General features: G+C 33.1%; 6 protein-coding genes across 6 annotated transcripts in view; 4 read left to right on the top strand and 2 right to left on the bottom strand.

Moving 5' to 3' along the window:
- The first annotated feature begins 225 nt into the window (after positions 1–225).
- On the top strand, positions 226–1,018 carry LOC106111653. Its single transcript, XM_013293794.1, is given in 2 exon segments — positions 226–813; positions 815–1,018. Coding segments are annotated over 2 exon segments (747 nt in total). The 5' UTR covers positions 226–241; the 3' UTR covers positions 990–1,018.
- Positions 1,019–7,900: 6,882 nt separating this feature from the next.
- LOC106111618 (ubiquinone biosynthesis O-methyltransferase, mitochondrial) lies at positions 7,901–11,402 on the top strand. Its single transcript, XM_013293753.1, has 7 exons — positions 7,901–8,036; positions 8,253–8,365; positions 8,800–8,973; positions 9,139–9,253; positions 9,791–9,925; positions 10,506–10,776; positions 11,169–11,402. The coding sequence occupies exons 2-7, from the start codon at positions 8,328–8,330 to the stop codon at positions 11,282–11,284; spliced, it is 849 nt and encodes a 282-aa protein (XP_013149207.1). The 5' UTR covers positions 7,901–8,036; positions 8,253–8,327; the 3' UTR covers positions 11,285–11,402.
- A 321-nt stretch (positions 11,403–11,723) lies between these two features.
- Positions 11,724–13,913, top strand: LOC106111619. Its single transcript, XM_013293754.1, has 4 exons — positions 11,724–12,182; positions 12,492–12,716; positions 13,414–13,542; positions 13,618–13,913. Exons 1-4 carry the CDS (start codon positions 12,092–12,094, stop codon positions 13,857–13,859), a joined length of 687 nt encoding a protein of 228 aa, XP_013149208.1. The 5' UTR covers positions 11,724–12,091; the 3' UTR covers positions 13,860–13,913.
- A 174-nt stretch (positions 13,914–14,087) lies between these two features.
- Positions 14,088–17,831, bottom strand: LOC106111617 (uncharacterized aarF domain-containing protein kinase 1). The gene is made up of 6 exons (XM_013293752.1): positions 17,266–17,831; positions 16,768–17,178; positions 16,451–16,624; positions 16,032–16,232; positions 14,982–15,188; positions 14,088–14,666 (listed from the first exon to the last, which is right to left on the bottom strand). The coding sequence occupies exons 1-6, from the start codon at positions 17,701–17,703 to the stop codon at positions 14,547–14,549; spliced, it is 1,551 nt and encodes a 516-aa protein (XP_013149206.1). The 5' UTR covers positions 17,704–17,831; the 3' UTR covers positions 14,088–14,546.
- A 410-nt stretch (positions 17,832–18,241) lies between these two features.
- LOC106111638 (60S ribosomal protein L18a) lies at positions 18,242–20,844 on the top strand. The gene is made up of 4 exons (XM_013293774.1): positions 18,242–18,343; positions 18,797–18,973; positions 19,952–20,131; positions 20,641–20,844. The coding sequence occupies exons 1-4, from the start codon at positions 18,326–18,328 to the stop codon at positions 20,797–20,799; spliced, it is 534 nt and encodes a 177-aa protein (XP_013149228.1). The 5' UTR covers positions 18,242–18,325; the 3' UTR covers positions 20,800–20,844.
- Positions 20,845–22,997: 2,153 nt separating this feature from the next.
- LOC106111530 (endoribonuclease Dicer) overlaps positions 22,998–25,125 on the bottom strand; it is a 34,494-nt gene continuing 32,366 nt past the window's right edge. Inside the window, exons 34-35 of the mRNA XM_013293649.1 lie at positions 24,374–24,558; positions 22,998–23,881 (exon numbers count right to left, since the gene is read on the bottom strand). Of these exons, the coding sequence (XP_013149103.1) occupies positions 23,725–23,881; positions 24,374–24,558 (342 nt within the window). The 3' untranslated portion in view covers positions 22,998–23,724. The remainder of the gene's footprint in view (positions 23,882–24,373; positions 24,559–25,125) is intronic.

Genomic DNA, 25,125 nt, shown 5'->3' on the forward strand with positions numbered 1-25,125 from the left:
GCATCATAGGTTAATGCTTGCAAGCCCGCAGCTTCTCTTAGCATCAATCAGGGTGGCGTACTGGCCGATAGGTGGTCATAATTCGGCTACAGCCTGTTATCGTCTGAACCCATAATGTGTGCCGGTCGTCAAGGCCGAGGATGTCGGATGGTAAAGGTGTACCTTGCAATTTTTGTATGTTTTAGCAAAAATTCCATAGCATTTAGAGTTGGTTGGAGATTTGACAAGCAATAGGTTTTTAATGGCATTGTATCGCTTCATATCTCGAAAGAGTAAACCTCTCAACCTGTACTCTGATAACGGTACTTCGTTTGTTGGAGCTTTTAATGATATAGCTAAGTTTTTGAAACAAAATTGCAATTCCTTAGGCGAAAGTACGGCCAACAGTGGCATTTCCTTTCATTTTATTCCGGCTTATAGCCCTCATATGGGTGGTCTTTGGGAAGCCGGTGTTAAATCGACTAAATATCATTTACAAAGAGTTTTGGGCAATTGTAATATAACCCATGAAGAGCTTAACACCACATTGACTCAGATTGAGGAGATCTGAAACTCCCGACCGTTAATTCCGTTGTCTTCTGATCCTGTTGACTGCACGCCGTTGACGCCCGGTCATTTTGTTATTTGACGGTCTCTCATTAGTTTACCACAACCAGATTATACCGATTGTTGTTCGAGTCAGCTTACACGCTTTCATCGAATTGAGCAGCTACGACAACATTTCTGGACAAGATGGAGCAAAGAATATACTGCGGAGTTACAACTGAGAGTGAAGTGCCGATCTTGTAAAGGCAGTCTGCAGCTGGACACTTTAAGGAGGGAAGGAGGACAATCTGCCTCCACTGAAGTGGAGACTTGGAAGGATCGTGGCAGTGCATCCTGGATCTGATGGAGTGGCTCGTGTAGCCGACATTAAGACGTCGACTGGAGTGATTCGTCGCTCATTCGCTAAGATTTGCCCGTTACCAGTATCTTCAAACTATGGGTGAAAACAATGTCTTCACCGCCTGGGGGCATGTTTATGATTAAAAAGAATATATATTTAAAAGAAGAAACTAATGTCACTTGTCATCTTGCTTTTCTATTAAAAATGGTTCTCACGTATTAAATTTTATAATTCCTGGATTATTAATAATAATAATAATAATAATAATAATAATCATTTAATCTGTTCAGAACACTACAGCACTTACAAAAATCACAACACACAGAAAATAACAAATTTAAAATTAAAATTATACCAATTATAACTAAAAGTAAAAACATGCAAAAAACAAGTATATGACGTTTAAAAAAAAAAAAATAGGTAAAGAAACGAAATGAGGGCTGAAAGTAAGTGTTGCAATGCAGAACAGATAGGGCCTTTGCTCAGCTATGTGTTTACTACCCCTGGGGGTAGTAAACGCTGATATTCTGCAAATGCCTTTGCGTCCTTCGCACGTCAGTAACAGCAGTTGATTGAGAAGAATTGAGAAGAAATTTTACACCATGTGTTCCATTCTAAATTGATAAGCAGGCTAATGTTATTCGTTATTTCTCATTTAAACACTAAGTTTTTATATTATGTTGACTCGGCCAATAATAAAGGGATGATCTAAAAGTAAAAGTCAGGGTAATAAAATTTTAATTTTGCAAATTTAATATCATATGTACAATCTAAAACTTTGAATGCTTTTAGCTTAACGGAAACTTTCTTTTTAACTCTCTCAACAGGCTTAAGCGCTCGTACAACGCAATGGTTTATAACAATGGCTAAGTAGCACAGTAGCCCGCGGCGGCCGACATCACAAGCGAACCCTTTTTACACCTGCCATTGTTCTATGGCAGAAAACGTCTGAAGAAAATATTACAGCGTCACAATAATAGTAGCGTACCTAACTAGTCCGCTAAGAAGTCTGTTCTAATCCAAGATAGTAGAATGGCCCATATCAATCATATATTGGCATAACCAACCCACCGGCATTCGTATAAATAGATAAGAAATAAATAAAACAATCAAGGTTACTCGGTGAGCAATAAAGTCAATACAGGAAAATAGTTAAAAATATCATTAATTAGTTCGTCCGTAATGTATACAGAACAAACAATTGACGACAGTCAAACTGATTCTCTAACATATTCAAAAATAATCCTGGAAAGGTCTGTATTTATATAATTTGTGTCGTATAACATTTTTTAAATGACGAGTACAAACAGAAAACATTCAATCATGTTCCACTACAGTAGAAATTTCTTATATTATTTTTTTTATGATAAATCATAAAAAAATTAATATCTCGCAAGCGGAGTACTGAGAAATTGTTCAAAAATATAAATTGTCATAAAGTATGAATGATTGTATTGTAGTATTGAAGATAAAAATACGCATTTAACATTGCAATTTGATATCCTGTAAAAAATTTTGTGAAATTAAGCGCATATTTCAATAAAATAATTCTTTGGCGAAATTTAATCTTCTCTAGATATTCATCACCATCATTATCATCACCACCTGTCTATAAATCATATAGGTGACTAAGCCTTAGTCAACAACAATAACCCAGTGCGGTTTGGTTGACTTCACAGATATCTTTAAGTTTCTTCGCTGATGTGTGTAGGTTGCTGGTTGTTGTGGACATTACTCGGGATAACATATGTTTTAGTGACGAAACGATTTATACAATAACTATTCTGGCAGTTTGGCGAAGTTATTTATGTGATGTAAATTTGTACTACTTATTAAACAAAAAACAATATGTACGTGTACAGTGTGCAGATAAGATAAAGTGAAGGGTACGAGCTAAGTCAAGCTATAAACCAAATAGAGTAGCTTTGTCGTTAGCTACCTAGGTACTACTAACTATACGAAGAATATAGCATTCAAGGAGATGCGAATCGTCTGGACATCACTGTGTTATTTATTGCACCTTATTTTTTTGCTACGCGTTAACGCGCTTACGGTGAGTATAGTTACATATATCATCTATACTATTATAATAAAGCGTAAACACACACTTCTTTGTTGCCTAAGATGTCAGGAATTACAGCATATTTTTGGACAGTTCTTTTTTTAATAAAAAGCCCTACACTTACGTCACGCTTTAGGCTACATACATTTTAACGCTATTAAACTTAGGGGGTAAATATTTTGGATAAAAACCCTAATGTGGGAAAGAGACCATAAGTTGCTGCTAACATCAAGGAAGTAAGGTTGTCATCATGTCATGTCAGTTTGACATTTGCTATTGATAATTTGACAAATGTAAACAATAAAATAAAATTTTCACAATTTCATGCGGATTAAGTCTCATGGGAACAACTAGTACTTAATATTATAAATGTGGAAGTTTAGATGGATGGATGGATGTTGGTATAGATGTAGAGGATAGTCTGGAAGAACACAAAGGCTACTCGCTTTTGTTCTTTTTTTTAATTTGACGCGAACGGAGTTGCGGGCGAAAGCTAGTTGTATTTATAAAAAAGCTTTATAGAAAAAAAATATACAAAACAGTTATATTCAGTCACTTGAATTTGAGTAAAAACTTATAGCCGTGATGTTTGTTAATGTTGAAGAAGAATTTCATTAATTCAAATATAATTAGATATAAAAATGTTTTTGTAGAAATAAAAATAAAAAAAGGTGGTCATTCGGCATGAGGTATTTATCACATCGCCGGTTTGCGATTTTGGCAGTACTGGTATATAATAATATCCTAGTAGGTTTTTGTTGATTTTGTTAATACGTTATTTTAAATTAGATTTCAAATTGGAATACGACAGTGTATACTAAAATTATATTTGGTCTATTAAGACGATGCCGCTCGCGTACAATTTTCACCAGCGCTAAATTGAATTGGTATAATTCATTTTCATGGTAGTACCTACTGTTTACATTTCCTTGCTCTAATTTCTACTGAAATATTAAGAAATGTAATTAAAATGCAATGTGCGTAATGGCCTGTACCTAGCTTGCAAAAAAATATTTTGACAATCAATGTTTATATAATTTTGTTTTAAAGACGGTTTTGTTTTAATAAAAAAACTAGCTGTTGCTCGCGACTTCGTCCGTGTGATGTTAAAAAATAAATAAAAATCATAGCCTTTGCTATTCACACGTTATCAACGTAACTTTAAATGGTGTAAGATTTTTTTAAATCGGCTCAGTAGTTTTTGAGTTATTTGAGTACATATAAAAATACAAATCTTTGCTCTTTATAGTATTAGTATAGATTCAGACATTCCCTAATGTTTTTACATATTTATGAATTTTCGTTGTCAAAGACAAAGTTAAAGTAACAATGTCACAGAAACACAAATAGTTAACTAAAGCTTTTACGCTTTGTCGTTCGTTCCAACATTTACCCAGCGTTTTGTATACCCTCAATAAAAGTTTTTAGTTTTAAAAAAGTTTACCTAAACTTCGAGACTACAGTAACTACGAGTACAATATTTGTAAAAACATATTATTGAACATGAAGTCCGAAATATGCTTGAAATTATTTGTTGCATAAACCCAAAGTCGGACGTTGGTTGGTGGCAGACTAATTGTAATAGACGGAACCTGTTTTGATTCACGCTGTATAAAATACTTTTTTAAATTTTCGAATTTCAATTAAAATCAAACGCGAGCAAATTTCGTTAGTGCGGAATAGAAAATATCGTCGTCTATAAAACTCTCACGGACGTCAACTACAATCCTGTCAAAGTCCCGAAAAATCCACTTTCACTTCCCATCCTGAATGCACTGCACGTAAAATTAAAGATGTGTGAAGGTCAACTGATCCATACTAGACTAGCGTGATTGATTATAGTCTAAAGGAACCCAACTCGGAATTCAAAAAACTTCATTAGCTAAAGATTTATAAAAGCGCTGCTGGCAATATCTTTCCTCGTAGCTAACGAAATTCCACCGCATAGCGAATTAAACAAGGAAACCTAAAGAGTTTGTTGTTTATAGCTTCAGAAGCGACTGCCTTTGTAGTTAGTTAATAAATTTCTTTATAAAAGCCATTGAACCACCTCGTTTATTTTACTTACTTAAAACTTAGAAGTGATACCTAACTTAAATATTGTATATTTTATTTCTTCACCACCGAATAACTTATCAATCTTCCAATTTGATTGGCCTTGATAATGTTGGACTCTTTATATTTTTTTTTCACGGTAAAAAATATAAAATTAAGTTGTTTAGTTTTACATGAAAATTGCCTTTCGAGTGTGTGTATTATTTAAAAATATAAAGGGCTTTTAGTATATAAATGATCATTTAAAAGATGTAATTTGAAAAGGCCAACAAAATAAATGTTTAATAAAATTTAACATTAGATTATGGCCTCTCCATAATGTGAAATTCAATTATGGAGAAACAAATTAGAACAACAGCTTACTAAATTACTTAAGAGACAAAGAAATCATTTTGCTTTTTTTTATTATGAAGCGTGTTTTAAGGGCTTAGCAAACACTGGCACGTGCCAGCAACAAGCCAGCAAGTGCAACCTACTGCCATGTGTATTCTCGGTCTTACTTGAAGAACAAAAAAATATGATAACTAATTTATTCAAAGCAAAAAAAATACGTGCAGAAAAGTAAACTCGATGTTCTAAATGGCGTCATGCCAGCACAAAAAATATTTTAATTATTGTTATGAAATGCCTATATGGCAAAACCGCGCACATACTCGCTGTACTCGCGCTCGCTTTTGTGCCTTTCATTTATTATTTGTTGTGGTTTATACAACAATCGAATTAGTATTTAAACGAACTTACCTGAAATGAAGTTCCATTATAATTATACGAAAGGCTTTGTTCGAAGAGATTAGCATAGTTCACATGTGTCGCCATCTAACACTGTATTTGAGAAACAAAAATAAAAAAGGAATTGTTTTAATTGAAACAAAAAACACAAATATTGTAAGGAATGATAGCCTATGGAAATTCAATGACATTGATTTTTTCGATTTAGACTTTTTCAATGGACATTTTTCACACTGCCTTTTTACAAAACTTCTAAAAGTATTTCCATTTACCCATTGAGTAATTTTAAAAATCACGAGGAAATCCTTCGTGCCTCGACACAAACCGTCCCTCATCAACGAAAATCAATTAATTATTGAATAAAAATGGCGGCGTATCAAATTAACTTTTATTCATTACGTCAAGTAGATTTTAAATCTATTCAGAATCGTATTAATTATAATGCACTTCCATTTTTTTTTATTCATACAGTATGAAACAGAACTTTTAAATGGAGCTCTTCAAATCAAATCAAAATGGTCACAATTCATCAATTTTATCAAGTCAAATTGATGTTAAAATTTTGCTTATACACGCATATCTAAAACTGAACATTACGATTGTTCAGTTATAAGTGTACATCTGGAGCAGGCTTAAGTTCATTGTTAAATCAAATATAAATACCAAGTGTTTGATTTAACTTTTTATTTTAATTTTATTTAACTTTTTTATTTATAAAAATGCGGCTTTATCAAAATTTAAAAAGTATTTTAAACGCATGTATTCCAACAATAAATATTAGGTCCTTTATTTTGATAAACAGTTTGATTGAAAAGCACTTTGCCTTCTTTTCTCGAACAATTTTAATAAATTAAAACGATTTGGATGGGCATAAAAATTTTCCTACTTACAAATTTGCCGCTTCTTAAGAAAGCCAGTGCTTTTGTTTTCGTAGTCTGTCGTCGTTAAAATTCAATTAGTGTTCTTCATTGTTCACGCTTTTACGAAGTGAGAAAAAAACGCTACTTCATTTGCGACAAATTAGGTTAAATTGAAGATTTCCCTGACATAAACATTTCATTTTTATTTAACTTCAAGTAGAGATTGCAAATTATTGCTACTATTTATTACTTTGAATATACTGCATTGTAACTTAAATCTTACTCATGAGCATGAATAGCCGTCATATGTTAAAACAGTCAGGGCTGCAGAGGCAGGAACCTCCTCACAATGCGTGAGGTTTCTAAAATAACTGCCTTTTGAATCGGGCCCTTATCCAACTGTCTAATGAGAGCTGTTAATGTATTATTATCGGAGAGAAAAGATTTTCAAGTTCCTTGATCTTAAAACAACTGATGCAACTCTGGTAAAACACAACTGCAACATAAAATAAGTTTGTAAAAAAAACATAAAGACGATTTACCACCCCATTGCTTTGTTCACAGCAACGAAACCCGCAATTAGCTACTAGGTGAGCTCGACGATGTCGGCATTATGAATCTATAATTCAGTACCTATGATCAACATTCGATAAATACAAGTCACGCGCAAGTGCCCACTACCATAACAAGGGTCAAATTTGGTGTCTGCAAGTTTTCCACGAGGAACTGAATAAGGTTTCTTATCAGGTAAGGTCGTCTGACCATTGTTTTTGATAAAAAGACTTGCCCTTACCACAATCTGCCCTTACAATAGTGTATAGCTATATAACATTTTCTCATTGTTTAATTTAGAGGGTAAATATATTTAAAAAACTGCCCTGCGGAAGAGAAATAAGTAGAAAGAGAAGATTGCTAAGGTAACAGTAATTTTTATCTTATAGCAAGCTCCAACCCAATAACCTTTTGAGAAATATAATATAAATAGGCGCAAAATTAGGCAGTATCAGTTTATTTTATCTGGTTCAAGGCGTAACACGGTACGTCGAGACATTCTATTACGCTTTTAAACCATTGGACTAGCGTCTCCTTGAACTAGCTTCCGTTCTCGCAAAATTAAAAAGAAAAAGCATTTAATCGGAATCCGTACAGTAGTTTAGGTTTATAATATTAGCAAGACTTTTTACTTTTATACTTTTTTATTTGTTTTTATTAATTTATCATTTATTTTTGTTTTTAATACTTTTATATACGCTCTTTGATGGACAATGGTCAATTTTCACTTTGACTTTGACATTGACTTTGACAACGTGCATTATTGTTGACGTTAATTGAAGTTTCTTTTTGTATTAAAAAAATTATGGATTTAGGGAAAGATACCATTGAAAAGTTTAAATTTTAATTTTTTTGTTGGTGTTTATATGTTATATCTACATTTTGGAATGTGGTAAAACGGCAATTTAATAAAAATAACCTTTTGTACTTTTGTAATGTAATCATTCTATGCATATTTACATTATCTTAAAGACCTGCAAAACGAGTATTCATTATTAACAATTTTCCTTATTCACTCATACTTGATTAGCGTGCTCCGCTGTTTTATATATTTTTGTACGTTATTTTTATTAATCTATGTGTACTTTATCGTATTTTAATGTTACAGTGATGGTGACAAAGTTAAAGGGCAATAGTGTTGAAAATATATAACTTTGTCATTTGTTCTAAATATTATTTAAAAATGAATGTACTCCAAAGGACAGTACTACGGATGGGATTGTAAGTTGTAATAGTTATAATGCTCTTTTCCTACATTTTTGTTTTACCATTAAAATTTTAACCCAAAAAAAATCTGTAACAGCTCTTTAGATTACCTTTGACATAGCTTTGCTACATTTTATATTTGCTATGTATGAAACACATATAAAACAGGTTTTTACAATTTATCTACCCGCTAAGTTTTATAGTGTAAAAATATGTAGCATATTGTGTTTTATTAGTGTAGGGCTTTTTAAAAAACAATTATTTAAAAAAATACTGTGGTTGTGGACATCCCACATAGTAAAAAGTGTGTTTATGCTTCATTCTATTAATATAGCTATTCATTTTAAGAAATAGTTTTTCATAATTACTATTATTATTTTGCCTATTTGAATTTATGCACAATGTAACAAACAATACCATGTTATTTAAAATGATATTCATATTTTTAGTATTTCGAACATACAAAAATGCCAGCTTGGCACTGCAAATGTATGTCAACAGAATCAAACAGAAACAAAGTCAACCGTGGACAGTAAAGATGTACATCATCATGAAGGTCTCATGAAAACTTGGTGGGATGAACTTGGACCCATCAAACCATTGCACAGCATGAATTTAGTGAGGTAATTTTTCATATAATATGACAGACTGTGGTTATGGCTTGTTAAAGTAGAAAAAAAAAAATAATTAAGTAATTACAACATTTAATATCAGATTTAAAACTGAACATCTATGGCAGGGTCTAAGTGTATGTACAACCTTCAATGACAAATATTATTCTATTTCAGAGTACCTTTCATAAGAGATGGTCTTGTTCCGTGTTCACCAGAGGAAAGAAATGCAGCACCATTACGTAACAAAAAAATTCTAGATGTTGGCTGCGGTGGAGGGATTCTTTCCGAGGTAAGGTATTTATTGCTTTAAATAAATGATAGTGCGAAAAGTACATTATCCTAAGTTTTCATTATAACTCATTAAAAAATATTGTCGCATTTCTTTTAAAAATTACTACAGATGTCTGTTTTTCATTGTATGTATTACCACAAAAACACTGTTTAGTTAAATAAAATTTTTATTCTTTGACTGTTGCTGACTGATTTTATTAACATCAATGTGGTTAAAAATTTCACCACATTGCTTTAATTGTATTGCATTTTTCATTACATAATAATGTTCAATAACCATAATTTGTTTAAACTGTGTAACTAGTACTAGTCTCAGTAAAAAAGTATACTAAAATGTCTTTGAAACACCATCTATGTTTATTATTGTTAGACCCCAGTTTTAACTAGTTGAAACCCATTGACAATGTTTAAGATTATTTAACAAAATGCTCGCAGATGTCTGTCATTTACTATTTAGGGTAGACAGTATTAGTAAATTGCCTAATGACTGCTAATCTTATATAATCCTATATTATTATACTTTAATATATTTTAGAGTTTGGCAAAAATAGGAGCAACAGTGACAGGAATTGATGCTGGTAAAGATTTGATAGAGCTGGCCATAGAGCACAGTAAAATGAATGCCAAACTAGGCAACAATCTGCCTTCATACATCTGTACAAGTGTTGAGGTGAGAATATTTTATTAATATGTAAATATAATAAAAATATGACCAGTCTGTAAATGGAAGAGATACAACAAAGCATGATGTTTTATTAACATGCAAATTATTTTTCAATTCATTGTCTATTTGTAGAAATATCTGTAACTAGGAAATTACTTAACCAATGGTGTGAGGGTCAACTAGTATTTATTATTTTAAATAGTAATCTAGTCTAGGAATACATTTGAATTTATTATAATTTCAAATAGCATTGGTACTGGCATTATTGCAACTTGCTAGTTGTTCTCGAGCGGCATTATCGGCATGAAATAAAAACTTTACTCTTTACATTTGTTAAACTTTTAATTGATAATGTCAAAATTTAAATTCAACAATGAAAATTAGGGTCTTTGCTATTTATTGAATGGAAAATAACTACCCTTACAATGGCAATCTTGCTTCTTCACTGCTACTGGCTTGCTTTTTGTTACTTTGCCATATGACGATTTATTCCAGTTTATTTTGGTATTGAGGGGTATTTCTTAAAACAAATAAAGTTCAAAACTATGCTGATTGCTGACATATAAAAGAAATTTGTGTTTCCCAGGACCATTGTAAGGAACGTAAAAATTATTATGATGCAGTTGTTGCGTCGGAAGTGATAGAGCATGTCAATAATCAGGAACTGTTTCTGAAGAGCTGCATTGAAGCGGTGAAGCCCGGGGGAAAGATATTCATCACAACACCGAACCGATCACGAGCCACTCAAGTCCTAGGTATATGGCTTGCTGAATATGTCTTGAAAGTTATACCAAAAGGAACTCATCAATATGAGAAATTTTTAACAGTTCCTGAATTAACATTTTTGTTGGAGAGAAGTGAGTAAATAATTTATTTTTCTTATTTATATGATTGATGATGATGATGATGTTCCTCTGCGACTTCATCCGCATAAACTTATGAAAATGTTATTTTATTGTTAATGTCAAAATACCAATTACCTTACTATGGCCATATTGTTTTCTTGATGTTGGCAGCAACTTATGGTCTCTTTCCCACATTAGGGTTTTTAACCAAAATATTAACCCCCTATGTTTAATGGTGTGAAAATGTGTAGCCTAAAGCATGACGTAAATGTAGGGCTTTTTATTACAAATAGAATTATTCAAAAATATGCTATAATTGCTGACATCTTAGCCAACAAAGAATTGTGTGTTTACGCTTTATTATAATAGTGTAGATAAATCATTATAAATAGAATTTGTTTCAGATAATTGTCACGTAGAATCGACATGTGGCTTAGTTTATCGACCATTGGCTAACAAATGGCAGTTTACAACCTCGCAGCTGCTCGTGTTTGCGCTTCAAGCCAGGAAACTGGAATGACAGAGACAAAAGTGTACTTTTTATACGACCACAGACAACGTAATGTCATTTTCCAGTCTTTTCTATTTTATTTTTGTGTACTACCATTTTTTTTTTTCAATGAATTAAAACAAATTCATAGAATTGTTAACAGGTAAAGTAATCTGGTATCAAAATTTTAAAAGCTGTAAAACGCGATAGTTACCTAATATAATTATATCACAAAGTGATAAATAAAATTAGTTTAAAGTGTTTTATTTATTTTATTTCTCACTTGTAAATAGTTTTCTTCATTTAATTGATTTAGTGCGAACGAAAATGAAAGAAAAGTCGAATTTGTAGTTTACGGGTATGATGACGCCATCTGGGTAAAAAGTTAAATATTAATATATGGTAACTATTTACATTCTTGACATTAAATTGCATTTTAAAAAGATAACTGAGTAATTTTTAACAACTGTAAATGTTACTTAAGTACTTATAATAGATTACTATCTTACTAATATTATGTTGGACGGATGTTTTAACAGTCTAAACTGGTGAACGGATCACGATGAAATTAGGCATAGATGTAGAGCACAGTCTGGACGAATACCTAAAGATTGCTTAATTTCGAAAGACGTTTACCATAAACGCTTTCTTTAAAATTCAGAAAAGAGGTTTTATATTTTTTCCAAGGAAAAGAATAATTATATGTTATAAATGTATTTAAAAATTTTGGTTATTTTGTCAATGAAATAGAGTGTATGGCAAATGTCAGAGAACTTTTATTTGAAACAAAAATGAAATTACAAAAAATGTTATGATATTTGAGGGAGGTAGACGAAAATGTCGCTCATAAATCTTCTGAAGGCTCCCAGTAAATTGCTTAAAAAGCATGTTATTACATTTCTGTTAATTCGTCGCCATGATTTGGGATGTGAGTACTTTGTTTTCTCCTAATATATTTATGAGACAAGTTCCTAAGACATCTCTTATAGTACAAATATGAAACAGGCGAAAGAGGTTTCGGGACTTCGCTAAAAGGAAGTCCGTAGCCTGTATCTACTACTAACCTCTATACGGACTTCATATATGTTATTTCGACAATTCAAAAAACATAAAATAACATCATTGTCTCTATGGAGTAAATTACTTATTTATGAGGTCCGCGATGAGTTCCCTTCGTCCCTTCCATTTCATCTACAAAACTAATCTTGCATTTTCCTTATTTATATATATCTTGTAGTAACAGAGCAGAGCCTTCGTTACGTGGCAGTGAGACCATCGGCTTCCGTGTCACGTTTACGGCGTAAAATCTGGTATTTATTGGACCTACCGGACTATTGCGACGAGCTAATTGTACTAAAATCTAGCGATGAACGGGAGATACCGTTGACGTCTCTATGCCGCGGCAACGACCCGCAACATCCGTATATATTAGAAGTCTGGTTGCCTGAGAAACCAATGCTCTGTAAGTAATCGTGCTAAAACTATAATTTTTTTGTTCTAATTTTAATTTAAGGCTGTGAGAGATTTTGCGGATAAGTAATGTGTGATGAGTATAAGTAGTCTTATTGGGATTTTGTAATTTGTACTATTAATTTAAAAAAAAACAGCTAAAATACTGAAAAACTAAAGATGTAAATGTTAAAAAAGATCGAATTTAAACTGAAATGGTAGCAATTCCAGTTTTAAAGTAAAGTAATACCGCTCATTGATGTCGAAGGTTGTAATTTAAACTGCAGGCTATTTGTACTTATCGAGTACACAAGCGCAGTAAAAGTAAAATAACGAAGCGAGGCCAAAACGTCAGCGGAAATAAATCGACGGAATGCGACCGTAAACGACTGATATTTTGCCTCATGATATTTCCGTTGCAAACTTATTTCCTGATTTATTGCATTGGTTTGTTTGTTGTCATGAAATTTTTCAGTGATGTACTTGTATACTGCAAATTCGTATTTTCGTTTCGAACATAGATTTTCTGAAGTTCCACCTCAGTAAAAAAAGTAAACGTAATATTCTTCGGGATGTTAAACCCGTATACATTACAAATTAAGCCCGAATGCGCCGACTCGTTTACAGGCCACATTAATTTATTGCCTTGTTTAAACGTAGGATTATAATTGATATCACTTAAAATGTTACACATTTCGTGTTATTTTTAGGTATATCTGCAGGTAACAAAAACATGCTAACAATGGGTCATAAAAAATCAATTACAGAAACTAATCAGGATTCACACGATAATATAATACGTGAGGAGATATTGCAAGATGAGGTTGGCAAAACTGTCGGTAAGTTTACAGTTATCCGGGGGTGTGGCAGATTTTAAAGAGCTAGTTATTTTTTTCAATTAATTGCCTTTACAGAAACAAATCAGAAGTCTGTAGATACTACAGGAATATTGGAAAGCCATCGTTTGACCAATATATTACACGCGGACCAAAAGCGATCGGACTTATCTTTCAAATTCTCTAATTCGTCGTTATTTTTTAAAATTCCCCGACGGAACAGCGCGGATAGCTTTACTGGCATTTTGTTGAAGATACAAAACGATTTGTCGACGCTCAGCTCCAAACTTACTCATCTCGAAAATAAAATTCACGTATGACTTGCCATAGATATCTTTGACTTTTTTAAAAATAATTATATATATTTATAGACATTTTTATTTTTTTGGGATTCAACTGGTTTCCTACTTTTTGTTTGTTAAATAAAACGAGAAATGTTTTAATTCTGGTTTATTTCTATACATATGTTTCATACAATTTATACAAAATAAATATTATACAATAGAAAAATAGCCTTTACTACACTCTCATAAAAAAATTATCTCTTCTATGACAGTTTGTGATAAATATTAGCCTTGTTTAATTTTAAAAACTATAACACACTAACCTTTCATTTTAAAAAACGTCACCGTTTTACCTAACCATAAATTCTTTAAAACACAATTTCCAAAATGTATACTAAAATAATTTTGACACTATCAAAATATAATATAATCCCTTTACATGGTTAAATATCAATGTTTCTAATTCGATTAATAAATTATAACATAAATCATGGAATATAGATATGAGACACTAAATTATTTACAATCACCTTAAGGTATAAATTTGACTAACACAATGTATTTCGCCTAGGGAACAATTTCATTATAACATTCATTGCATGGCATCATATAAAATTGAAATAAAATAAGACAAAACATGACAACGGACTACACAATAAATATTTTTGGTAATGTCAGACCATTTAAATCTTATAGGTACGTTGATTTAGTATCCTAACTTTACTAACTGTACATGACAAATTTTTCTCTAAGTTTTAGAAAAACATTGTACACATAAAGTAGAAGGAGAGACCAAATATACTTCGTGTTGAGGCATTGACGTCTCCATATGGAATTTTCTTTCTGTAACAATAAAAGACTTGTTGATTACATTTGAAATTTTTACCCGACTTGCAGTAAACTGAAACGACAAACGTAGGCCTTAAATGATAAAATAACATTCAAACTCTCTTAAAATTAATTATTTTAGTAATTTTGTAAGCTTTGTAGCGAAGAGTTTAAAATTCGTTTGTGTTTAGCCATTAGAAGGGTACTTAATTGTTTTATGTATGTGTCATTGTGATCGCCTGAAGCATAAAACACTGAACCGATTTTGTATTAAGATAAACTGATAAGTGGTAAGTCTTATCGAGGTTCTACTGTATTTGAATACAATACCTTGTACTGCAGCTGGTACACACTCTGCATGCAGCACTTGGTCATGACGAGGAAGCCGCACATGCGCTGCTGCATGCCGAGCGCGTACTCGATGCTGCGGATCAGGTCGTTGGTCTTCAGCACCAGCAGCGCCTCGCGGTTCACGTGCTCCAAGCACTGAGTCACGTGATGCAAGAAATTTGGTAACTCATTCTGAAATGTTGATTTCTGGAACACAGAACAACTTTTAAATACCCTAATAGTTAATTATCTTACGGCTATTACTTACGAAGGACCCCGCAATGTCTGAAACTGGTTGGTGCCATCACCGAAAAAATAAACGTGAGTAAAAGCCGTAAAATAATTAACTCTAATAGTTGTATAATGTTATTTTAATTTACAGACATAAAAATGTGAGGTGAGTATTGTGGTTTATACATTAAGAACATTTGTAATAACGAATTCAATTAGTACCCCATTTCTCTTATGATTTTACTATCTATGAGTACCTTACTAATGTTATAAAACTTTTTTTTTTTATAGCATAGGTGGCAAACGAGCAAGCGGCGCGCCGCCAAAATGGCGAAGCGACCGCTGCCCATAGACATCCGCAATTGCAAATGCGTTGCCTACCCTTATACGACGGAGGAGGAGACGCACATAAAGACCATATTTCCCCTTTCTATGCATCTCCTCCACCGTCAAATCCACTTCCCCTTCCCAACCTCTCCTTATAAGAAAAGGGTGGTAAAGAGAAAGGGACTTAAATTAGGCCTCCGGCACCACACTCATCAGACGAAACACAGAATTGCTTCCATTTCACGCCTGTCTTCTGTGTGGTCGTGGTATTACACCGGGCGTGCCGGCCCATTCGTGCTAAGATGTTAAAGCGGGCACTACCACTGTTAAAAAGTTAAGTTTCAATGGATTTATAGATTTTACTAGATAACTTTAGAACAGCTAAACAGATTGTTTAAAAGTCAAAAATTAAACATGTTTTTAAAATGCCATAATGAAAGTCATAGGCATCAAGTTTGAAAATATAACATTGTATTAAGGAAAAATAATTACCTCTCGAGAAGATGGCTTTGTTCTATCAATACCCTTTAATATCACATCCCATGGCCTTCCCGTAACCATACAGGCAAACAAACCATACAGATCTTTGGGTATGCCAAGTTGTTCCGCATGTAATTTCATCTCATCTTTGTCTCTTGCTATTATAGAGAGCCATAACTTTGAATAATGGTATCTGAATTTCTCAGACAATTGCTGGAATTATCCACAATATTAAGACATTTCAATTACATACATTCATTTTAATTAAAAGAACAATTGTTCACTCCATGTCGTCTATTAGAGATATGTATTGCTTAAAGCCTAATCAAGAAAATAATTGAAGGAATCAGTTTCATATTTTCTGCTTTTTATGTTTCTAATCAGGCTATACAAACAATTGTTTATCTAATATTCACTAATCTATAACTTACAGCATACAAACCGTGGTCCAGAAGGAATACAGTCACATCTTTATCTCCGGGATCTTTCTTCACAAGTATGTTCCCTGGATGTGGATCACTGTGCACAAATCCGCTCACGAATATCATATGCGAGTACAGGTCGCCGAGTTTTAAACACAGATTATACTTGTCTATTTTATGTTCCTAGAATAGAAATTAACCTTTATCTTATTGCTATAAAACAACTAATCAGCACATTTATAAACATTATAACAGATTAAGTATAAATATAGTATGAATTACAATAAATGGTCTGCTGTAAATGTATTTAATATGAGCATACTTACATCAATATATTTCACATCATTTACTTGTCCACCATTAACATACTCCATGACCAAAACCCTCTCTGTACTGTAGTCCCAAAATATCTTTGGTACCTTCAACCATTTGTAATCACTAAACATAGCTGACACTCTCTCTGCATTTTTACCTTCCTGCATAAAATCCAACTCCTTTGCTATATTCTTTTTTGTTTCATCAACAAGCCATTGCATTTGGAAATCAGGAAATACTTTAGACATTGTGGTTATTATAAATTCCATCCATTTTAAGTCAATTTTAGTATTCTTTCTAACAAAATGATGCTGTACCTTAACAGCCACCTCAGTACCATCTTTCAATTTAGCTCTATGCACTTGTGCGAGGGATGCAGTGCCAAGTGGCTCAGGATCAAATTCAATAAACAATTCATTAGGCTAAAATATACACATTGAAACAATAGTTAATATAAAATTTATGATAGAAAACAAATGATGCAATAAAATTCGATAATTTACACTTACATCCTGGTTTAAATCTTCCTTAATAACCTTGTAGAGTTCCTCAATTGTATTTCTAGGGGCATCTTTATGCAAAACACGCATTGTCGTCACGTATTCCGAGGGCAACAGGTAGTCGAGCGCACCTACGTGTTGTCCGACTTTTATGTACACACCTTTATTTGTTCGGCATAATTCAAGCAGTTTCTCCGCACCAATTTGATGCGCTTCACTCTTGATTTGAATGTACTCTTTGGAGTTTTTGTCCCAATCTTTGCTATATAACATAGACTTGTAAGTTCTTCCAATATCCACAGCAGTATATGCTGCCCTCATAAGCCTCACAACAGCCAAAGAATTGTAATCGGTGTCTCGATATTTCATAGCAGCTACTGCACTACCAATAGCTACTCCGCCACTTAAACCGTACCTAACTAATCGGGGGACTTTGCTATAAGCCATTTTAACTAGTATCTTCACAATCTCTATCACATTTTAAAACTTATCAACTTCTTAATACAAAACCAGAACGTTTTGTAAATCAGTCTTCTGTCTACATGTTACGTGCACTTATGACTGTCAGTGTCATATGCTCCTGATTCTGACATTTACATGACATTGTCAACTTGATCTTGACAGTAATTTTAGCCTTATCGTTATTTTATGTTAATTTTTAAAGATGTCTTACAAAAAGTTTAAAAAAATGATAATAATTATGTTTCCCATTCATTATTTTGTTACTGTAAGCAACCAACTTAGTTCTTATCCAATTTCTTATAAAAGAGCAAGGAAAACCTTCATTAATAAGTAAAGTAAATAGTCGACATTGTTAAAATTGAAGATAAAAAGTGATTTTTGCCAATATTCCGACCGACTGGAAAGAAAGAAACAGTCTTTAGAAAAGGTTAAGGAATGATATTATAATACAAAATCACGTAATTGTTTTTACATTTTTTTTAACTCTCCTGTAATTTTACCTTAAAAATGCATTTTAGGTTCTTGCAACTCTAACAATTTTCGCCATCTTTCTTTCGTTTGTGTTCCGTTTCCGTTGACAGATCTTTTTCAGGTTTGGTCTGCAAAAATGAAGGCGAAAGGAGAGGTAAGAGGAATAAAAAATAAATATTCTTATAAAACGAGAAGTGCGGTTTTGTTCTAAAAATGTAGAAAACGTCTAAATTAGTGTCAATCATTGAATGGTCTAAGTTATAACTATGATGCAGTGAAGATGTCAGTGGTACACGTTGTCTTACCGCGCATTTGTTTAGTTTTTGCAATTTAATTATGTTAAAAGTGTATTATTATTTTGGAATAATTCAAATATATACCAAAACTATCTAAACGTTTGCCGTTATGAATCTTTAGTATTAATAGTTCTGAAAAACTATTACATTTATAGGTTAGGTACGGCATGTCGTGTTGTTCTTGTGCATCAGACATAACAGAAAACATATAATATTATGAAAACAAGTACTTTAGTATTATTTTAACTTGTAAATATGATTATTTTGAAGATTGGTAGATCTTAAAGGCGAATAATATTTGTTTATTTCAGTTGAAGGAATACGAAGTGATTGGCCGTAAGCAGCCTTCAGACAGCGAGCCCAAGCCGCCGCTGTACAAAATGAGGATTTTCTCTCCGGACCCGATTGTTGCTAAGTCTCGGTTTTGGTATTTCTTGAGACAACTGAAAAAGTTCAAGAAGACTACTGGAGAAATTGTCTCTATTAAGGTAGTTAAAACTTTATAGAAGTTTGCAAACAGCTTTTATTTTACTTAATGCTCACATATATTGTGTATTTATTAATGCTATTTATCTATATCTGTACTATTTTAAAGACGAAAGATATGTATTTTGTATGTATTGAAATAACTCAAAAACTACTAAACCATCAATTTTAAATATTATTGCACCATTAAAAACCTCATTATAAGTAACATAGGCTATATTTTTTATTTCCATTTGGAAAGTTTATTGTGTTTGTTGTTGTGGTCCTGATTATGGATTGGTTTACCATAATTTATTATGTAGATATGTAGACAGTAAAAGAACATAATCTCTACCCTGTGGATGCAAAGATGTTATTGTTTATGTATAATTGATTGTGAATAGATGTTTCATTTTATAATAACTCTGGTGCTCAAATAAATGTCAGTGCTTGTAGTGTTAGTGCACATAGTGGTAACTGCCTTTGTTTGGATTAGCCATAAGCATTGAATACTCTACCATAACATCAAGTATATTTTGCAATTACTCCAGAACTGATTTGAGTTCCCATTTATATCTTTACTTTTATCTCAATTTGTGTAATTTATACATGTAATAAAATTGGAGTGTCTGTTTGTATTATCAAAAAAATAAATTCCAGATTTTGGGAAAGTGATGTATTTGCATTGCTGAAAACGAAAATAGCATTTAATTTTTTTTGTCTGCCTGTCTGTCCTCAAGCCGTGTTTGTTCTGGGTAATCTCCGAAATGGCTGGGCTGATTTAAACCGAACATTCACTGAAGGGTAGCTGACTGATAGGCATATTATAGGCTACTTTTTTTAACTTATTATTGCATAGATGAAATAGACGGCAACAGCAAGTTAATAAGATATAAATAGAACATGGAATTTTACATAGACTATGTATTAGGTTTTTTTTTCCTTTCGCATGGTTGGAATTGCAGATGACACTTAATTATTAAAACAATTGTCAATTACAGGAAATTCCAGAAAAGAGTCCCATCAAGATCAAGAACTTTGGTATCTGGCTGCGGTATGAGTCCCGGTCTGGTGTGCACAATATGTACCGCGAGTACCGCGACCTCAGCGTAGGCGGTGCAGTGACCCAGTGCTACCGCGACATGGGCGCGCGGCACAGGGCACGCGCTCATTCCATACATGTATGACACTGTTTCTTTATTATAATTGAGTTATTGGTTAATGCAGTTTTTGTAGCCAAATTCAAATATAACAAACCCCTATGTAAATATAAACAATAACTTTTACCTCTTAAACAATGTTAGCCAAAGTAAAAGTGAAAAGTGTAAAATTTCTCTTTTCAATTCTATCCGGCCATAGGAGATTTGGCCAACAATGAAGAATATTTTTTTTTGTTTAAATGTGTAATTTAAGAAAATTGTTAAGGTTAATAATCATGTCAGAGGTGACCTTTTCGTTGTGGTATTTTTAATGTTATGACTGTCCATAAATCCCTTTTTTTTTTTTCAAATATAAATGTGTATCTAAGTATTAATCAGTATGGTTCTGAAACATTTTGATGGCTTGAAGTGTTACTTGTGTATAGCGTGCGTGCATGATGTAGCAGATGACCTTAGGCCACATTGATTGAAACAGCTAATCCAATTTTGTTCAACTTAATGATTTTTAATATTTCTTTCCAATATTCCAGATAATCAAAGTGGAGGTAATCAAGGCGTCGGCGTGCAGGCGGCCGCAAGTGAAGCAGTTCCACAACAGCGGCATCAAGTTCCCGCTGCCAAAGCGCGTGCATCACCACAAGCGGCTCAACACCTTCGCATACAAGAGGCCCAGCACATACTTCTTGTAGTTTTGTAACATATTACACCTAATAAATGCCATGTAATGTGGACAATACTGCATTTTTATTGCTTAAACGAGTTCGAAGGAATATAAAAATATCATTTTGATTTTTACTATTTACCCTCATTGGTTATCACAGTACACATATTTTTTTTATTTGATTTAAAGAATCGGGCTTTTAAGGGTTAATTTACTTGGGACACTGACAGGATGCTGAGAGATTGTAACTTGGCTTTTAAATAACGCAACAAACCGTACTGTCCAAACCCGGTGAATCTGTAAATGCTTCTTCAAGGCAAACAGTGACAACTCAGTCAAAAAAAAACCGTACTGTTGTAACAAACAAAAAAAATCCTTCATAGCAAACTCAGGACTAGCGAAAGTTAGTTAAATACAGGATATGTAATCGGGATTTTTCAAAAATGTACATCTTGTGTAGTTAGCGACTTAAGTGTTATTTATGTCCTCAGGATAAAATTAGTTTTTCGGTCTATATTGATATCGATTAGTATAAGTTTATCATTAGCCGCTGCACGAATGGCTTTCAATTGAGATAGGTGTCAAATGTGTTCGTCGGCATTTTAGTGCCCTTTTTCTTCCCTCAAAGGTATATGAAGGAAAGTAGAATTGAGAGGAGAGTAGATGTAAAAGAGGAAATAGTGTCGCCATATAAATTGCATTTAGGTATATAGATTTTCAGATCTATATTACCAATTCGTTCTAATTATAAAAAGTTCTCTAATGTTGGATGGGATACAATACAAAAAAAAGACAATCATTTTTACTTCCTTTATTTAATAAAATACGACAAAAAAAAGAAAATTACATTTCAAGATTGATAAAATCACAAAACGAAAAGATTAAAAAAGTTGTTTTCAATAACAATAATTATTTAAAAATAATAGGAATTTTACTATTCATTATAATTATTCTGCTTCATTTGTATTTGGCTTATATATAATCGTAGTACATTGGTCTATACTATGTTAAAATAAAAAAAATACATTTTTTAAGTAAAATTATAGACGCAACCTTTATTTTGAAAAGAAAGAAGAGGATAGAAGAAGGGATAAACTGCATCTCACTCAGCAGACAGCACAAACTATAAACTTTTTCACTAATAAAACAAGAGATTCGGAATGTAATTAGGAAAAAATTAAAGCACAGGAATAACAACATTTTTATGTAGTAACGCACCATTAAATGCTACATGTCGGTTTTTGTTCAATTTAAATAAAACGTTATTTTTCGCTTTCATTTATGTCAACAGATATAAAACATTTCGATGGCTTCTATGTATACAATCATACGTTTCAATCGCAAACTTTGAAAGACAAATCTTTGATCATTGACAAACGTAACCAATAGATACAGCTATTTTCTTAATGTTATTTTCACATTCATACAGAAATTAGAAATTTTGCGGCGTCATCTAACGAGTAGCGAATTCATATCCGTGGAATAATCGAGCTGTTTCCGGAATGTATTATCGCAACGTCACCTGTTGGCGAGTAGCGGAATTGACATTCGCGAAACGATGTCTAAAATATTCGAAGAGGAATCTGGAATGTTCTTGAAAGTGCAAGTGTTCGAGTGTCAGTGGTGTGTCGTTAAGTGCTGCTGTGCTGTTAGTAAATCTGTGTTTGTGTGCTTCATGTAGTTTTTTTTTTATTTTTTATCATGTAGTGGGCACGGACAACTGTGTGAGTGTAGTGATTAATAAAATTTAAGGAAGAATTTATTAAAGTGTTTAACTCTATCCTCTACGCTCGTAACAGTATTTTTCAAATTAGTTAAAAAACTCTGGCTTACAACAGTTTACATACGAGCCATCGACATGGAAACAGTTATGTTTTCCTGTGAAGTCTTCAACTTCTAATATTGTACATTGTTACACATGTTTATGGGAAGGATGTGTCTATTATAACACATTTGTGACAACCTTAGTGTTGGTCTCCATAACCTTACTTTTTATAGGTTTTTTTGTTTAGAGGAATTTTACGAATATATACCGTACATCTTGAAACTTAATACCATTCTAAACTAAACACATAATGAAATAATATTACTTACATATACATTAAGTCCAAGACATACATGCACATTTCTCCCAATGTGATTAATAAACAATTTGTTTTAAAATAAAAATCATTCACAAACATTAAAATAAAAATAAAATACAGTAAATGTCAGTAACAAATACAAATATTAAAACATTTTTAAATATCAGGGGTTTTAAAAATAACTATTCAATTCCAGTATAAAAAAAAACATAATTAAGTTACCCTTCAACATTCCGGACTTAAATAAATTCATTGAGAGTTACATCGTGCAATAAAACTAAAATCAGTTACAATATCTAATAAAATAACGTTTTATATTTCAAACGTTGACATATTTAAAAAAATAGAACCTAAATTGAAGAGAACGGTGTAATTCAGTGTAGACAACGAGATACTCGTCTTCAACCTAATAGGAGGTAATCCTTTGAGAAATATGTAAACTAGATATAAAAGCTACTCAAATGATCTACCCTCATAATTTAATTTATGCCTGGATTCACCGGCGCCAGTGTTTACATGCCAGTACACTCTTTGAACGTTACTGTCATGTTAAAGCAGGCATAAACCATGAAATATCTGGATCTTAAGAATACTTAAGATCCAGATATTTCATGGTTTATTTTCAGATTTTATTAAATCTGAAAATTCATGATTGACATAAAACGTCCGTTTATGCCCGGTTCACACTTGACCAGTACTGGTTAACAGCAAAGCATTGATTGTATTGTACTGGCGTTAATATACACTTGCAAATTAAATGCCAGTCCAGTTTCAAGTCAAGCAATGTTGTCCAAATGTGCAGGGCATGTATGTTGTGTAACTTTTTGAAACTGAAATGTTCCAATTGGCGCCTGAGATGAAGGATGTTTTCAACACGCCAGCACCTTGAGCGCGAGCTTGGCGGCGGCGCGCTTGGCCTGCCGCTTGTTGTGCCCGACGCCGTGCACCGTGTGCTGCCGCCCGTCCTTCGTGAACGTCACCGGCAGCATCACCTTCGACACCTCGCTCTTGCACACCATCGCATTTCTACAACACACCCCATATTGTAAAAAACTTTTAATTGTCAATTCTTTATTTAACTAGCTTTCGCCCGCAAATCCATTCGCGCGGAATTAAAAAAAACAACACAATTACGTAACCTATGTATTCTTCCAGTATCCTCTACATCCATGCTAAATTTCACAGAAATGGATGTTTGTTAGAGTTTTAGGTTACAAACTCTAACAAACATCCATCCATAATTATCTATCTCCTTATCCTACTCCCGTAAGGTCGGCGCAACAGGTTTTTGTCCTCTATATAACTCATTTGTCATCACTCCCTTTTTGACATGTGTACCTCCACACTCATAACTAACGTATTTGTAACATGCGATTCATCCCTCATAACATGCCCATACCATGGTAACCTTTTCTAGTATTGGTACTACTCTCAAACTTTAAAACAAATGTCCATCCATAAAAACTTTGGCATTTCTAATATTAGTTTGAAGTAGATGTAAGAGATATTTGTGTGTACCCGAAGTGCGGACAGGCGTAGATCATCTCTGAGAGCACGGCGACTGGCTGGCGCGGCACGCGGCGCGCGAAGGCGTGCAGCTCGCGGTGCATGACGCGGTACAGCACGGCCCACAGCGCGCGCAGGCTGCCGCCGCTGTCCACGTACACCGCGCCCGCCAGCGACTCGAATATGTCGCTCAGCGTCTGACACCAGACATCACATCGCAAATTACAACAAACTTTTTAAAAGTACACTTTATTGCTATATTTTTTTTTAATAATGTGATTTATTAGCGAAATTTCATATCAAAAAGTGTTTTTAAACTCCTTCGCCAAGTTCTAAAATATTGGTCGAAGCAACTGACGTTTATTTTGGCGACGCTGTGTTGTCAATACACAGTTTATCTACATCTATATCTATTTTACACATAGATATATAATAAAATTGGAGTGTCTAAATATGTCTAAATTTCGGGAAGATGATGTATTTGCTTTGTTAATAATGATCATATTTAATAATATTTTGTCTCTGTGCTGCAAGCTGACTTTGTTCCGGGTAATCTCCCAAACGGCTGAATTGATTTTAACGGGACTTATACTGGATGGTAGCTGACATAGACAGGCATATTATAGGCTACTTTTTATCTTATCTTTAATTTTAAACTATATTTTTATTCCGCGCTTTCAAAATGGCGACCGGTCCGCTATCAGGTCAGCTGCTGTGTGTGCTACTGTCAGCTGAAAGACAAGTCAAATCGGCCCAGCCGTTTC

This window comes from Papilio polytes, unplaced genomic scaffold (assembly GCF_000836215.1).
Source record: "Papilio polytes unplaced genomic scaffold, Ppol_1.0 DF824158.1, whole genome shotgun sequence".
NCBI lineage: Eukaryota > Metazoa > Arthropoda > Insecta > Lepidoptera > Papilionidae > Papilio > Papilio polytes.